General features: G+C 44.8%; 1 protein-coding gene across 1 annotated transcript in view; it reads right to left on the reverse strand.

The window, feature by feature from the left end:
* The window catches only part of Dhc36C (Dynein heavy chain at 36C), a 77303-nt gene that overhangs the window by 27716 nt on the left and 32661 nt on the right, over positions 1–16926 (reverse strand). The window contains exons 40-60 of the mRNA XM_086535829.1: positions 16812–16905; positions 16367–16564; positions 15292–15415; positions 14300–14478; positions 13438–13563; positions 12522–12695; positions 11663–11875; positions 11172–11344; positions 10633–10778; positions 9517–9626; positions 8866–9006; positions 7013–7171; positions 6342–6475; positions 5660–5755; positions 4708–4888; positions 3282–3509; positions 2817–2918; positions 2096–2222; positions 1262–1482; positions 727–847; positions 1–140 (exon numbers count right to left, since the gene is read on the reverse strand). Coding sequence (XP_086391955.1) covers positions 1–140; positions 727–847; positions 1262–1482; positions 2096–2222; positions 2817–2918; positions 3282–3509; positions 4708–4888; positions 5660–5755; positions 6342–6475; positions 7013–7171; positions 8866–9006; positions 9517–9626; positions 10633–10778; positions 11172–11344; positions 11663–11875; positions 12522–12695; positions 13438–13563; positions 14300–14478; positions 15292–15415; positions 16367–16564; positions 16812–16905 — 3187 coding nt within the window. The remainder of the gene's footprint in view (positions 141–726; positions 848–1261; positions 1483–2095; positions 2223–2816; positions 2919–3281; positions 3510–4707; positions 4889–5659; positions 5756–6341; positions 6476–7012; positions 7172–8865; positions 9007–9516; positions 9627–10632; positions 10779–11171; positions 11345–11662; positions 11876–12521; positions 12696–13437; positions 13564–14299; positions 14479–15291; positions 15416–16366; positions 16565–16811; positions 16906–16926) is intronic.

Raw genomic sequence — 16926 nt, forward strand, 5'->3', positions numbered from 1 at the left:
CTGCGAGAGCACGAACTCCCCCGAGCAGGGCACACCCCGCTCCTGGCACTCCTGAAGCCACTTGGCACTCTGCTCGGCACGGTACTCGGGCGTGAAGGCGCCAAGGTAAGCGATGTTTCCTGCGGCCAAGAGCATGTCTCCTGCGGAAGTTAGAGAAGTTAATTGAAAACTAAAAAAAAAAAAAGGTGAAAAAAGGTAGTAGAAAGTAGAAAACTGAAATGAAAGCTTAGATAGAGAGAGAGAGTTAGCAAAGATTGTTTAGTCAAAAGATAAATAAGTCTTATCTGGCTATTAGAGTTACCTGGTATTTGAAGATCATACTTGTTCACGAATGCTAGTTCATTATAGCAAAATTAAATTAGTCCATGACCAATCAGAGACTTAGTTTATGTAACTTTTTTTTTAGATTTACTATATCAAAGGAGTTTCATAATAATTATGGGATACTAGTTGAAAATGCAATATCATTATTAACGCAAATAAATTATTAACGTGGCATTCTGCAGTCCTACATGGCTTCCTCCTTTCGGAAACGTATACTTTCAACATTATGAAACTCAATATGCAACCAAGGAAGGCTTTCACCTGTCAAGACGATAGAATGGCTTGAATAACTTAAATAAGTAGTAAAAGAAGATAGAAACGCTGACAAGAAGGAAGAAGAAGACAAACAGAGAGATAACAACAACATAAGCAAAAAGAGTAAACGCATTTCTCACGCCCCACCTGTGAGGTAGATGTAGACCTGCGCCAGATGGTGGGCGTTGTCTGTCCAGCGGCTCTTCTCTCCGCCCAGCGCCGCCAGAAGCTGCTCAGCTCGATCCTTCTTGATGCTGCATAACTCCACCTGAGGAAGGACACGGGGCTTGTGGTGTCATGTGTCTCTCATTCTCTATATGTGGTTGGCGCTCTCTTTTTCTCTGTCTCTCTTTTCTTTTCTCTTTCTCCTCTCTCTTTCTCTTTCTCTCTCTCTCTCTCTCTCTCTCTCTCTCTCTCTCTCTCTCTCTCTCTCTCTCTCTCTCTCTATATATATATATATATATATATATATATATATATATATATATATATATATAATGTTTCTCTTTCTCTCTCTCTCTCTCTCTATTTATCTCTCCCTCGCCCCATTTCATCCTCTTTCTCTCTATCTCTCATTCAGCATCTTTCTGCCCTCCCCCCACCCTCTCTCTCTTTCTCACTATCATTCAGTATCTTCCTCTCTCCCTCGCCCCCTCGCCCCCTCCCCAACTCCTGAGCTCACCGTCTGTTCGAGCTCGAGCTTCTCCTTCTTGACGGTGTCGAGCTCAGCCTGCAGCCCGGCCAGCTCCTCCTGCACGCCCCTCAGCGCCTCCTGCTTCTTCCTGAGTTCGCCCATAAGGCCCTGGTACTGCTGGTCGGCGCGCTGCAGAGCCTCGCGTTTGGGGGCCACTTTGCGGTCCACCTCCTCGTACCGCTCCATGGCCAGCACCCACTTGCACAGGCCTGGTGGGTGGGGTGGGGTGAGGTGGGGGTAGAGGGGTATGAAAAAGATTAAAAAAGATTATGAAAAAGTTGAGGATAATGACAAGAACAAGAACTTTTAACTCATTTCTCTACCGCTCTTACTTACCATATAGAAAATGAGAAAATAAGATAACAAAAATATAAGAATGATGATGATGATCTTCTACATTTTGAATTCAGAGGATAAATGAACAAGATAATAAAGATAAATGAGAATGATAACAAACATGATAGCACATGAGAATGATAACAAACATAACACATGAGAATGACAACAAACATGATAGCACATGAGAATGATAACAAACATGATAGCACATGAGAATGATAACAAACATAACACATGAGAATGATAACAAACATAACACATGAGAATGATAACAAACATAACACATGAGAATGATAGCAAACATAACACATGACAAACTAACAAACTAATCTCCGCCCCCTATGGAAGCTACTTTACTCTAACCCACCATAGAGAAAATGAAAACAAACAGAAAGATAAAAAAGCTAGAAAACAAGGAAGAGGAGAACGACGATAAACCACGATAACAACGAACAGCAACTCATAAGAAGCGGAAGAACTCACTCTCCGCCGCCTTGGAAGCCACCTTGATCTTCTCCGGTTTGAACTCGTCGTTGTCTCGGTACTTCGACCGGATCGTCTGGATCGCTTTCTGGCTGATGTTCTCCTTGTCGAAGTTCAGGAGGTTCTCCTACATGGGGGGGAAGGGGGCAGGGAGGCAGGGGGAAGGGGGCAGAGGGCATGGGGGAGGGTTAGGGGGGAGGGGGGAGGAAGAAGAAAAAGAAGAGGGCATGAGCTTGAGATATGATGGGAGAGCAGGTGGGGGTGGGGTGCGGTGGGGGTGGGAGGGTAGGGTAGGGAGGTAGATAGGGGGTGGGGGTGAGATAGGAAGGATAGGAGAACGGGGGAGGGAAAGGGGGTGGGTAGAAGAGGGAGGTAGAGAGGGGATGATATAGGAGGAGGAGAAGGAGGGGATGGAATAAGGTAGGGGAAGGAGATAGGATAGGAAAAGGAGAATAAGGGAGGGAGAGGGAGATAGGATAGAAAAAAGGAGATGGGGGAGGTGGGATATAGAGGAAAAAGGGGGCAGCATTGGAAGATAGGAAGAGAATAGAAGGGTGAGATAGACAGAAAAAGACAGACCACCACACGTGCTTGTAAAATTTGTGTCTATCTGTATTCGAATTGCAAAAACACAAACGTATATAATTGACACTTGACATATCGCTCAAGACGAAGCCACGCCCTTAGACACCCTCTCCCCAAACACTCAAGGTAAACCCACCTTGAACTTGATGTCACCGAGGAGTCTCTTGCTGACAGACCAATATTCCTCGACCATTTTCCCTGTTCCTTGAGGGTCGGGAACACGGTCCGGTTTCTCGCCCTGGGGAGAAAGAGAGAGAGGGAGAGGGAGAGAAGGAAGGGTATGAGGGAAAATTAGATTGATGTAGTGATGTAGAAAGAAAGTTAAATGGCTATAAAACGCAAATAGAAATGAAAAATTAAATCCCAACCTCACACAAAAAGCACACAAACCGCCTCCATTACAAGACCAAGGTCGGAAAAAAAGGAAAACAAACGTATACATAGATAAAATAGCACAAAAAAAACACACAAACAAACCACATACCAAACAAATCCTCAAACCCAGAGCACACCACCGGCCTCAACCACACACGCTCTTAAGCCAAAAAAAAAAAAAAAAAAAAAAAAAAAAAAAAAAAAAAAAAAACTCTTATCATCTCACCAACAGCACACAGACGGCTTCCATGACGAGCTTGACTCCCGACGGAGGGTTCTTCATGGCCTTGATGAACACGATGTCGTCCTGCTTGATGGTATTCAGCGCCGCCGTGGCCTCCTCCAGCAGCGGCAGTGCCAGATTCAGCTCCGCCTCGCATTCCTTTCGGATGCCATTCGCCGCCTCCGCTGCCTCGTTGGCGACCTCTTCGTCTTGGCGGACGACGCGCTCTACCTATTCGGTGGACGAGGGAGAGAGAGAGAGACAAGGGGGGGTTAAATAGATATAGAGGGAGGAAGAGAGATAGAGAGAGAGAGAGAGAGAAGGGGGGGTTAATAGATATAGAGGGAGGAAGAGAGATAGAGAGAGAGAGAGACAAGAGGAGGGAGGGGGGGGGGGGTAAGAGATATAGAGGGGGGGAGAGAGATAGAGAGAGAGAGGGGGGGGGTTAATAGATATAGAGGGAGGAAGAGATAGAGAGAGAGAGAGACAAGGGGGGGTTAAATAGATATAGAGGGAGGAAGAGAGATAGAGAGAGAGAGAGACAAGAGGGGGGGGGGGTTAATAGATATAGAGGGAGGAAGAGAGATAGAGAGAGAGAGAGACAAGAGGGGGGGTTAATAGATATAGAGGGAGGAAGAGAGATAGAGAGAGAGAGAGACAAGAGGGGGGGGGGGGTAATAGATATAGAGGGAGGAAGAGAGATAGAGAGAGAGAGAGACAAGAGGGGGGGGGGGTAATAGATATAGAGGGAGGAAGAGAGACAGAGAGATCGATGGAGTTAAGAGGTTGAGGAGGTCAATAGATATAGAGGGAGGAAGAGAGATAGAGAGAGAGAGAGACAAGAGGGGGGGGGGGGGGAATAGATATAGAGGGAGGAAGAGAGATAGAGAGATCGATGGAGGGGTCAATAGAGAGGGGGGGAGGGGCAAATAGATAGAGATGGGGAAGAGAGATAGAGAGAGAGGTGAGAGAGGAAAGGGGTAATAGATAGAGATAGAGAGATCGATGGGGTTATGAGGGTGAGGGAAAGGTGTTGATGAGTGTGGCGTCTCACTCTTTACGTCTACTTCTTGGCGTGTGAGGGGCAAAGGGATGGATGGAGATATTGGGGTATAGAAGGATATAAATATTTTGTTGATAAAAAAGTTATTGCTCTGTACATCGCCTCGTTCCCTGTACCTACAGAAGGAACGATGTGAAAATAGAGAAAGAGAAATAGAAATATATCAAGATTTCCCTATATCATTAATAAAAAAATGAATTGCCATATATTCCTCTATCAAAATATACGAAAAATAACCCAATAAATCCAACTAAACCCCCCTCCCCGCACCTCAATTACCCCCTCCCCCTCCCTCCCCCTCCATCCCCTCCTCAATTAACCCTCCCCCTCCCTCCCCCTCCACCCCCCCCCCCAACAACCCCTCACCTCAGCCACTTCCTGTCTCCGCTTCTCCACGACCGCCATCTTGTCTTCAACCTCGCGTGTCTTCGTCAGCAAGATCGGTTGCAAGTTGAGTAGTTCCTGTTGCATCGCCAGAACGGATGTCTCGGCTTCTTCTAAGCGGGCCAGACCGGTCGTGTAGCGGCATTCCAGCTTCTTGACCTCGCTGTGTTGTTATCTCCGTTAGTAGTAGTAGTAGTAGTAGTAGTTGTAGTAGTAATTATAGTAGTAGTAGTAGTAGTAGTAGTAATATTAATAGTAGTAGTAGTAATAGTAGTAATATTAATAGTAGTAGTAGTAGTAGTAATTATAGTAATAGTAGTAGTAGTAGTAGTAGTAGTAATAGTAGTAGTAGTAGTAGTAGCAGTAGCAATAGTAGTAGTAGTAATAGTAGTAGTAGTAATAGTAGTAGTAGTAGTCGTAGCGGTGAAAATAGTAGTAATAGTAATAGTAGTAGTAGTAGCAGAATAAATAGTAGTAGTAGCAGCAGTAGTAGTAATAGTAGCAGTAATAATAATAGTAGTAGTAGTAGTAATAGTAGTAGTAACAGAAGTAATAGCATTATCCGAGAGAAGGGGGAGATTAGAGTTTAAAATGGGGTAAAAAGAGGTCACAAAATTATACTCTTTATGTCTTACATATAAATCATATGGTTCATATGGTCACAAATGGTGATGAAATTGAAATAAAAGAATTATGGAAGAGTGGACAGAAAAAAAATCAGAGAAAGAGAGAAAGAGAGAAAGATAGATAGATAGATAGATAGAGAGAGTGAGTGAGATAGATAGATAGATAGATAGATAGATAGATAGATAGAGAGAGAGAGAGAGAGAGAGAGAGAGAGAGAGAGAGAGAGAGAGAGAGAGAGAGAGAGAGAGAGAGAGAGAGAGAGAGAGAGAGAGAGAGAGAGAGAGAGAGAGAGAACTTTCCTACTTACCCTCGTCGTCGCTCAAGAATGACCATGTAAGTAGCCAGAAGTTGTAAGTAGGAGGTCGGCGTCACGTAGTTGTATCGACGAAGGTGTGTAAGAAATCTGAGACAAAAATCAATGAATATATATATATATATATATATATATATATATATATATATATATATATTTATATATATATATATATATATATATATATATATATATATATATATATATATATATATATATATATATATAATGTATATATGTATACACAAACACACACACACACACACACAAATATATGCATGCATATATATATATGTATATATATATATATATATATATATATATATTATATATATATATATATATTTGTATATATATATATATATATATATATATATATATATATATATATATATATTTATAAATATATAAATGCCACTTAATATTTCATTTAATGGTCTATCATACGATCAATCTATCAATGTTTGACTGCATCTAGCAATCGTTATATTAATAGATAAGTTAATTTATCAATAACCATCTCAGTCAGTCACTCTATCTATCTGTCAATGGATCTATCAGTTTATACATCATTTCCATTTCATAATCAAATTCACTTAAAAAAAAAAAAAAAAAAAAAAAAAAAAAAAAAAAAAAAAAAAAACATCTAACAAAGCGAATAGAGGCTTTTGTCTACCTGTCGGAGAGATCCTGCGTGGACGTGTGGAAGTACTGACACAAAGACACACATCCCTTCAACGTCTCCGCCGGGAGCTCCACGCCCTGCAGAAGCCTCAACGCCACTGCCTCAAGGGCGTCCTCGGGCCACGCCTAAGGAGGGAATGGGAACTGAACCTCCGTTGTCATGGAGTGAGGGTGAAATTGATAACTAGAATCGGGTTTTCCTATCAATTCGGTGACTGATGATGGTTTACGTTACCCACGCCTTATTGGTATGTTAAGAGTAGCTGTTATTAGTGATTTGACTGAAGGATACTTTATACAAGCTCTCAAGCCTGAAGGCCACGCAATTCCCCAGCAAATTGTAAAGGCACATGAACCATTACCTGGAATCAGTCGACAGCACAGCTCGTGAGATGCCGAGCTGAGCGTTTCATAAAATCCCTGTAATATTCTTATCAACACCATAGTAACTAAAATACTCCTTAGAAACCTCTCATCTGGAAACAGTCGATCATACAGCTAGATAGTAAAAGCAAAGCCTTTAAAAGATCTTGCAACGCCCCTAAGCTACTGAGGAACCCCTCACCTGGAACCAGTCGATCCTACAACAAGAGATAAATCCTGCTCCAGGCCTGTAAAATCCCCTCCGACGTCCCTGAACCTCTCACGGCTGAACTCCTTTACCTGGAACCAGTCGATCGTGCAGCAGGAGAGGAGCGCCGGGAACTTCCTCAGTCGGTTCCTGAAGGCCTCTCCGCAGGGCGACATGGCCAGGACGACGTGCAGCTGCTCCCTCACGCGCTCCACGAACAGCGACCACAGCGCCGCAGGGCTGCCGTCCGTCTGAGGGAGGTGAAGGAAGAGGCACAGATAGGATAAAGCTGAATAATCCAATCCAGTAACGAAAAGGATAGAATGATAACAGAAAACTAACGACATGGAAACACCTCTTCCCTCACGTACATCTCCCCCTTCCCCTTAAACCAACCCTGCCTACTTACCCCTTCACTCTCACTCCCTCCCCATCCTTACCCCTCCTCTGTCTACTCCCCTTCTCCCCCACAAGCCACCCATTCCCCTCTCCCTGCCCAAGACCCATCTACGTCCCTCCCCTTCCCGAGACCCATCTCTGCCCCTCCCCCTTTCCGAGACCCATCTATGGCCCTCCCCCTTTCCGAGACCCATCTATGGCCCTCCCCCTTTCCGAGACCCATCTATGGCCCTCCCCCTTTCCGAGACCCATCTATGGCCCTCCCCTTTCCGAGACCCATCTATGGCCCTCCCCTTTCCGAGACCCATCTATGGCCCTCCCCTTTCCGAGACCCATCTATGGCCCTCCCCCTTTCCGAGACCCATCTATGGCCCTCCCCCTTTCCGAGACCCATCTATGGCCCTCCCCCTTTCCGAGACCCATCTATGGCCCCCCTTTCCGATCCCCGTCTCTGGCCTTCCCCTTTCCGAGACCCATCTATGGCCCTCCCCCTTTCCGAGACCCATCTATGGCCCTCCCCTTTCCGAGACCCATCTATGGCCCTCCCACCCTTCCGAGACTCTATGGCCCTCCCCCTTTCCGAGACCCATCTATGGCCCTCCCCCTTTCCGAGACCCATCTATGGCCCTCCCCCTTTCCGAGACCCATCTATGGCCCTCCCCCTTTCCGAGACCCATCTATGGCCCTCCCCCTTTCCGAGACCCATCTATGGCCCTCCCCTTTCCGAGACCCATCTATGGCCCTCCCCCTTTCCGAGACCCATCTATGGCCCTCCCCTTTCCGAGACCCATCTATGGCCCTCCCCCTTTCCGAGACCCATCTATGGCCCTCCCCCTTTCCAAGACTCATCTATGCCCCTCCCCCTTTCCGAGACTCATCTATGCCCCTCCCCCCTTTCCCACAACCCACCCACGCCCCTCCTCCCACTTTCCCACAACCCATCTACGCCCCTCTCCTACTCCCGTTTCCCTCAACCCAACCACGCCCCTCCCCTCCCCCATTTCCCACATCCATCCCACCCTTTTTTCCCACAACCCAACCACGCCCCTGCCCCCCCTTTCCCACAACCTACTCGCACCCCTCCCATCCCCCATTTCCCACATCCATCCCACGCCCCTCCCACCCTTCTTTCTCACAAACCCCCCATGCCCCTCCCCTCCCCCATTTCCCACATCCATCCCACGCCCCTCCCCCCCTTTCCCACAACCGATCCACGCCCCTCTCCTCCCCCTTTTCCCACAACCCATCTACGCCCCTCTTCTCCCCCCTTTCCCACAACCCATCCACACACCCTTCCCCCGCCCCCCTTTCCCACAACCCATCTACACACCCTTCCCCTCCCCCCTTTCGTACAACCCACCCACGCCCTTGCCCTCCCCTTTCCCACAACCCACCCACACACCCTTCCCCTCCCCCCTATCCCACAGCCCATCCACACACCCTTCCCCTCCCCCCTTTCCCCACACCCTTCCCCTCCCCCCTTTTCCACACCCCTCCCTCCCCCCTCTCCCTCAACCTACCCTCTCCCTCCCCGCCCAAGACCCACCTGCTTGCTCTTGTCCCTCTGCCTATCAATGTTCCTCATCTTGTCACAGATGGTGTGCTTCTCGTCCGTGGGATAAAGCCCCGGGATCTCGCCGATGCTCAGGATGCTGCTGATCGCCTCCAGGAAGATCTCGTTCTTGATCTGGAATGAAGATTAATGTTTGTTTTGTTTAGGTTGTTTGTTTGTTTTTTTCTTTGTCATTTCTCTGTATTGGGTTATTCTGTCATTTTGTTCGTTCGTACGTGTTATTGCTTTGTTTATGATTGGTTGGTGCTGTGGGTCTTTCTTTATCATATATACATATATATACACATGTATACACAAATACGTATACACACACATACATAAAAAACTCACACACGCACACACACACATACATAAAAAAACTCACACACGCACACACACACACATACATAAAAAACTCACACACGCATACACACACACATACATAAAAACTCACACACGCATACACACACATACATAAAAAACTCACACACGCATACACACACATACATAAAAAACTCACATACGCATACACACACACATACATAAAAAACTCACACACGCATACACACACACATACATGAAAACTCACACACGCAAACACACACACACACATAACCCCACCACCACTCCCGCCCACACACAGACCTGCGTGTCGCTGAAGAGGAAGACAATATGCTGCTCTCCGGTGCCCGCTTTCTTCAGGATCATCTTAAGGTCCTCGCGCCACTCCGTCAGCCCGTAGCTGCGACTCATCTCTACCTGAAGGGGAGAAAAGATGAGGTGGTGAGTCATTTTGAAGAAGATGACTCATGCTGTGGGAAGGGGGTATGAGGGGGGTATGAGGATTCTAATGAGGGAGTTAATGAGGATTCTTGTGAGGGAGGTATGAGGATTCTAATGAAGGATGTATGAGGATTCTAATGAGGGAGGTATGAGGATTCTAATGAGGGGGGTATGAGGATTCCAATAAGGGAGGTATGAGGATTCTAATGAGGGGGGTATGAGGATTCTAATGAGGGAGGTATGAGGATTCTAATGAGGGAGTTAATGAGGATTCTAATGAGGGGGGTAGTGAGGATTCTAATGAGGGGTGTATGAGGATTCTAATGAGGGGTGTATGAGGATTCTAATGAGGGGGGTAATGAGGATTCTAATGAGGGGGGTAATGAGGATTCTAATGAGGGGTGTATGAGGATTCTAATGAGGGAGTTAATGAGGATTCTAATGAGGCGGGTAATGAGGATTCTAATGAGGGAGTTAATGAGGATTCTTATGAGGAATAAAAATGAGGTGGTGAGTCATTTTGAGGGAGATGACTCATGCTACGATTTATTCATTTATTCATTTTTCTGATAGAGTGAGGGGGATGATGGGGGGGTGGGAGTCATTTTGTGGGAAAGGGTAGAGAGGGAGATTCTTATGAGGGGGGTAATGAGGATTCTAATGAGGGAGTTAATGAGAATTCTTATGAGGGAGGTAATGAGGATTCTAATGAGGGAGGTAATGAGTATTCTAATGAGGGAGGTAATGAGGACTCTAATGATGGATAATAGTATAATTAAATTTTAAATAATAATAACCCCAACCAACTAATTTTTATATATAAAAAGTATGAATATTATGATGAATATACAAGCCAAAACAAAAAGAAAATAAGCCGACAACAAAAACATTAAAAACAACAACAACAACAAGAAAAAACACGACACTTTTTAGAATAAAAAAACAAAAAAACATAGACAGATGACAACCGCCCTCCACCCACCTCAAAGAGCTCGTAATCTGTGATGTGGGCGGCGAGGCGCGTGAGAGAGTGGCGTCCGCTGCCGCCTACGCCCACCAGCATGGCGTGGCCGCGGGGCTGACGAAGGACCCGGCAGATCCTCGCCAGGTGTTCGAGGGCGAACCTGAGGGTGAGTTAGGCCTTGAGAGTCTTTGAGGGAGGGCGAGGGGTGGGGGGGCTTGGGGGGGAGTCTTGTTTATTTTCTCTCTCTTTTTCTCGTCTTTGTCTTTGTCAATTTCCCTTATTCTTCTTTTTTTTCTCTCTCTATTACTAATACTACTATTACTAGTACTGTTATAATTACTACTGCTACTGCTACTAGTATCATTAGTGACATGCATCATTCATGTTATCAATGCTATCATTATTATCATCAATGTAATTAACGTTATCGACACTATTATTACAACCATCATAACCAATACTACCATCATAACCATCACCATTCTCATCATTACTATCACCATCACCACAACCAATACCACTATACCAATAAACAAAACAACAAAAGACCCACTTGAACATAACGAGATTCATGGGTTTCTTGCTCATGTTGTTGAACTCGTGCAGGTAGCCCTCCACCACAGAACGTAGTCCTTCGAGGTCCTCTACTTGAACGTAGTGACGACTCTCGCTCTTCGGGTCCGCGAAGTCACAGTACACGAGGTTGCGTAGGTCGTTCTCGGAGACCTGGTTGAGAGGGAGGAGAAATTGGGATGGGTTGTATTTAGTCGTTTTCGCGTGATTTGTGGGTTTTTTTGGCATTGGGGTGAAAAGATGAGTGTGATATTTTCTCTTTATTTCTCTTATCTCTCCCTCGTTTTGTCTTTCTCAAACGTCATCCTTTCCCTTTTTTTCCCCTTGAGATGATAGGTACAGATACCAACAACCTCTCTTGTACCTCTTTCTCCTCCTCTTTATCCCCCACTCCTATCCCTATCCCTACCTCTCCCTTCCCCCTTCCCCCCTTCCCCTTCCTTCTTGTCCAACCATTTCCCTCCCTCTCACCTCTCCATCATCCCCGTCATCAAGCTCAGCCAGCAACTGGTTGAAGTCCTCGTTGAGGTGGTTGGTGCAAGCGTCGGACACCCGCTGCAACAGCCACCTGCGGTCGCCACTGTCCACGAGGCGGTCGTAGAAGACGCGCAACACCTCGTGGATCCACATCTTCTTCATGGAGCGCAGATCTTCCATCGTCTCGGGTACTGACAGCAACACACCCTGTGTAGGTATGCTTGTGAGACGTTTGGATAAAAGGGAGATAAGAAGATGGTGAACAGGAGTGGCGTAAGTTAACAAAAAAGGAAAGGAAATAGCGTAGTTATTTCATATCTTCGTGGGACGTAGGTCCTCCTAAGGACGGCGGACGGACAGCAACATGCTGTGGACACTCGAGATATTGTGTTAGGTGGAGGGATGGATGGAGAGAGGAATGGGTAAAATCAAGAGATAAAAGAGGAAGAAAGAAGAGGGACATAAGAGGAGACAGGAAGAATACGAGACCAAATAAAGAAGGAAATAGATGCATGAAGGCGAGACAACATGAAATAGATAGATGAGAACAAAAACACAAATCAACAAGGGATTCAAAATGTGAATGAATTGATAGTTGGAAAAAATACAGCTCCCTTTGACTCTCAAGACCTAAATAAAAAAGGATCCCGAAGAAGTTACCGAAGCTAAAAAACGCATGAATAAACGGAAGAAAGCCCCCCCCCCAAAAAAAAAATAAAATAAAATAAAAAACGAAAAAAAACGAGAGAAACAGAAACACAGACCAAACAAAACAAACAAAAAACCCAATAAAATAACATCCAATCCCCCCTCCCCCAACCAACCAACCCACCCTCCCAACCCAAGAACGTACCTGAATGACCCTGAAGAAGTCACGGAGGTTGAAGATGTAATGCGAGCGCGAGGGCGTTGGGCGCAGATGGGTGGCGGCGGCACGATAGACTTCGAGAGTTCCGTTCACGATCTCGCCGATGCAGGGGTCGAACATCTTGCTGAAGCCTCGCGTGTCCAGATGCCATAGAAGGATCTTGAAGGAGGAGTGGGGAGACACGGGAGGTGGGTAGGTGGAGTGGGAGGGCGAGGTGGGGTGGGTGGGGGGGAGTTGGAGGGCGAGGAGGGGTGGGGGGAGAAGAAGGCAGAAGGGAGGAGGGAAAGGAGGGGGAGAAGGAGACAGAAGAGAGGTGGGAAGGGAGGGGGAGAAGAAAACAGAAGGGAGGAGGGAAAGGGGGGGGGGGAGAGAAGGAAAGAACGGAATAATTGGGAGGAAGAAAGGGGAGATGATAAGTATTGTTGGTTGACTTTATGTTATTCTCTCTCTCTCTCTCTCTCTTTGTGTGTGTCTGTGTGTGTGTGTGTGTGTGTGTGTGTGTGTGTGTGTGTGTGTGTGTGTGTGTGTGTGTGTGTGTGTGTGTGTGTGTGTGTGTGTGTGCGTGTGCGTGCGCGTGTGTGTCTGTGATTGCATGTGTTTGTTCTTTAATGCAGTCATCTTCATTCTTGTAAGCCTCCGTTTATTTGTTTACAGTGTAAACCCACGCTTCATTTTCTCCCTTTCTCATTTCTCCTCCTAATACCATTATCCTTGTTATCATCATTATTATTATCATCATTATCATTAGTAGTAGTACCATCATTATTATCATCATTATTATATGTAATTAATATCATCGCAATTATTATCGTTATCGTTAGTAAAGTTATTACTAATACAATCATTATCATCACTATCATCATCATTATCACCCTCCATTACCCTCATTATCCTCACTAACCTTTGAGAATATCGCGTGGATCGTCTGGTCATCGAAATCGTTCACGGCGACCACGTTGAAGTGTCTGAGTAGGCGGGGCGTCAGGTTGGTCCGCCCACTTTCTCGCAGGCTCATCGTCGACACCAGCTGGGGACGAGAACAGGCGGATAGTACTTTCTCTGACCCATTTTTCATGTTCTGTTCTTTGGTATGGTTGTGTTTTTTGTTTCTGTCTTTTTCTTTCGCTTTGGTTATGTGTCTCTTTTTTCTGTCTATGTATAGAACGTTTCTTCTCTATTCTTTCTTTTTTCTCTATCGACATTCTCGACATTCTTGGCATTCTTTCTTTCTCTCTCTCTCTCTCTCTCTCTTTCTCTCTCTCTCTCTCATCCTATTACCATCCTATCCACATTTCCATATACCTATTCTGTAGCCAAATAGTGTCTACCTAATCCTTCCCTGCCCCAATCCTCTCCTAATCATTCTCACCCCCCCCCAACCCGACTCCACTTCCCTCCTCACCCCCCACAACCCCATCCTACCTTCCCATCTCCTCCCCACCCCCAATACCTGAATGACCTCCGATAGGAATGGCTTCGACCTTTTTCCTGAAGTCGCACCTCCCCTCCCCACTGCAACCTCACCTAACCCCCCGTAACCCCATATCACTTTCCTGATGTCGTACACCCCTTCCTTACCCCCCCACTACTTCTTTCCTACCCCCACAACCTCCCCACAACCCCACCCCACCCCATCCCAATACCTGCACGACCTCCGGTGGGAATGCACTACCCCCCTACGATCCCACCACAACCCCACCCAGTCCCCCCACAACCCCATCCCACCCATCCACCCCCACAACCCCATCCCACCCCTCTATTACCTGCATATCCTCCAAGCGAATGGGCTCGACCTCCTTCCGGATGTCGTACCAGGTGGCGTGGTCGACCAGCTGCCGAAGGAGCTCGAGGGGCGGATGCGAACCAAAGGCGTCGGTCTGCGGGAGGTTCAGGTCGTCTACGAAGAGGACGCAGCGCTTGCCCACGGGGGGACCGTACACACCTGGGGGAGAGGAGGGGGAGAGAAAGGGGTGTAAGAAGGGAGGGAGGGAGGGGGAGGAGGGAGAGGAGGGAGAGAGAAGTGGGGAGGAGGGAGAGAGAGGTGGGGAGGAGGGTGGGAAGGAGAGGAGGGAGAGAAAGGTGGGGAGGAAGGTGGGAGGGAGGGAGGGAGGGAGAGGAGGGAGAGAGGGGTAGGGAGCAGGGTGGGAGGGAGGGAGGGAAAGAGGAAGGGAGGGAGAGAGGCAGGGAATTAATGAGTAAGTGATTGAGGGAGAGAGAGAGAGGCAGGGAAGGAGGAAGGGAGGATATGAGACAGAAATGGAAAGGGGGAGAGAAGAGGAGAAAGAGAGGGAAAACAGAATAGAGGGAAATGGAGAGGAAATGGCGGAGGAGGGATTTGATCGTGGCAGATAAAGACCGCAATGACAAGAAAAAAAATAAAGAAATATTACTGGATAGGATTGTGCGCAGAACAGAACTATGCAGTCTGACTATCAAAGCATTTACGAAGAATGGATTTAGGAAAACAGTATAAAAACAACAACAACAACAACAAAGCGGTAAATAATTTTAGTCAGAAGAAATAAGAGAACATTTGAGACAAACCATAATAGTGACATTTCTTTTTAGCTAAGGATACTATTCTATATATATATACACCTTCCATCTCCTACCAAAATACACATCAAACAAAAACATAAAAAAAAGTTTGAATTTCCTTTCTTACGTAACTATCATCCACGCCATTTTCACCCTACTGTATCTATACCTCAAAGAAAATGTCTCTCGAAAATCAAACTTCCTTTTTTTTACGAACCTTTCTTGCGTTTGTCCAGCCCGCTCATGACGAGGTCCTGGACGCTGGTGGTGTTGGTATGGGCGGAGAAGTTAATGAACATGGGCTTGTACTGTGCCGCCTTCAGCTTGTTCCTCAGGTAGTCCTGTGGGAGGAGAGGTAAAGGAGAGGAAGTAGGATAAGTAGGATTATTTTGTGGGTACGATAGGATCTTCTATTGGATTGGGATTTTAGATTTTATTTCTTGAGAGATTCTGAAGGTTGATAGATCCTTGTATAGACCTTGATATTCGACGGATCTTTTATTAATGTAAAATTGAGAATACGATTGATATTAGATTAGTAACAAGAGAACAGAACTGAATATGTATTTCATAAAAAAAACATATTTGTTCTGAATACAATACAAAAATGGTTTCCTAATATATATATATATATATATATATATATATATATATATATATATATATATATATATATATATAATATATAATATATATATATATATATATAATATATAAATATATATATATATATATATATATATATATATATATATATATATATATATATATTATATTATATATATATATATATATATACATAAATAAAAAATATATGTATACATATATATATATATATATATATATATATATATATATATTTATATATACATATATATATGTATATATATATATGTATATATATATGTCCATATATATATGTATATATAAGTATATACATGTATATATCAATAAATATATATATATATATGTATATATATGTATATATATATATATATATTTATATATGTTTACATATGTATATATATATATATATATATATATATATATATATATATATATATATATATATATATATATTTTTTTTTTTTTTTTTTTTTTTTTTTTTTTTTTTTAACACTACTATTTTGTCGCTGCAATACCACAGACCCAAAACTTAACAACTTTTCAACCTGATTACAACCACAGTGTCAGAGGCATAACAGCCTTAAAGGGAACATATATAATCGACACACACACACACACACACACACTCCTCACAACCTAAAACCATAATCCTAAAAGATCCTGACCGCTACATAGGCCGATTTCCCTGTCGCCGGCGGTCCCACCAGGAGCAGGGGCTTCGCCTGGGAAATCAGAAGAGTCAGAATAGCCGTGACTTGAACTGTTGTGACTGTGGGCACCAAAATCTGATGGGCAGCCACGTCGCGGGGTATGGATGCTGCGTTGGCCAAGTCTTCACTCCATTTCTGCCAGTACCCACGACCCTGTGATTGAAATAGATAATTAAGTTGTTTTCATTTTTTTTACGTAGGCTATGTGAAACTAGGGTTGTGAATCCGTAGATATTAAACCGGGTAATGTGAAAGTGGGGTTGAATGCCCCGTAGAGTTTTGTCACGAAGGTTATGAAATGTACATACATCATGACCTAAACTCTTCTCAGGTTTAAGATTATTTCATAAATTTCAAAGGCTATAGGATTGTGAGGTTACCTTTATTTTATTCATCTCACCTCCTTAACGAATTTGTAATGGAAGACCGTATCATCGTCGGGAATCGGTAGCTGGTAGTCGTGGGGGGGCTCGGGAACCTCCGCCAGGCCAAGGCTTTCGGGGAGACAAGATGGT

Source organism: Penaeus japonicus, unplaced genomic scaffold (genome assembly GCF_977035675.1).
Source record: "Penaeus japonicus unplaced genomic scaffold, GWHDUDI00000001_assembly GWHDUDI00000004, whole genome shotgun sequence".
In the NCBI taxonomy this organism is placed as follows: Eukaryota; Metazoa; Arthropoda; class Malacostraca; order Decapoda; family Penaeidae; genus Penaeus; species Penaeus japonicus.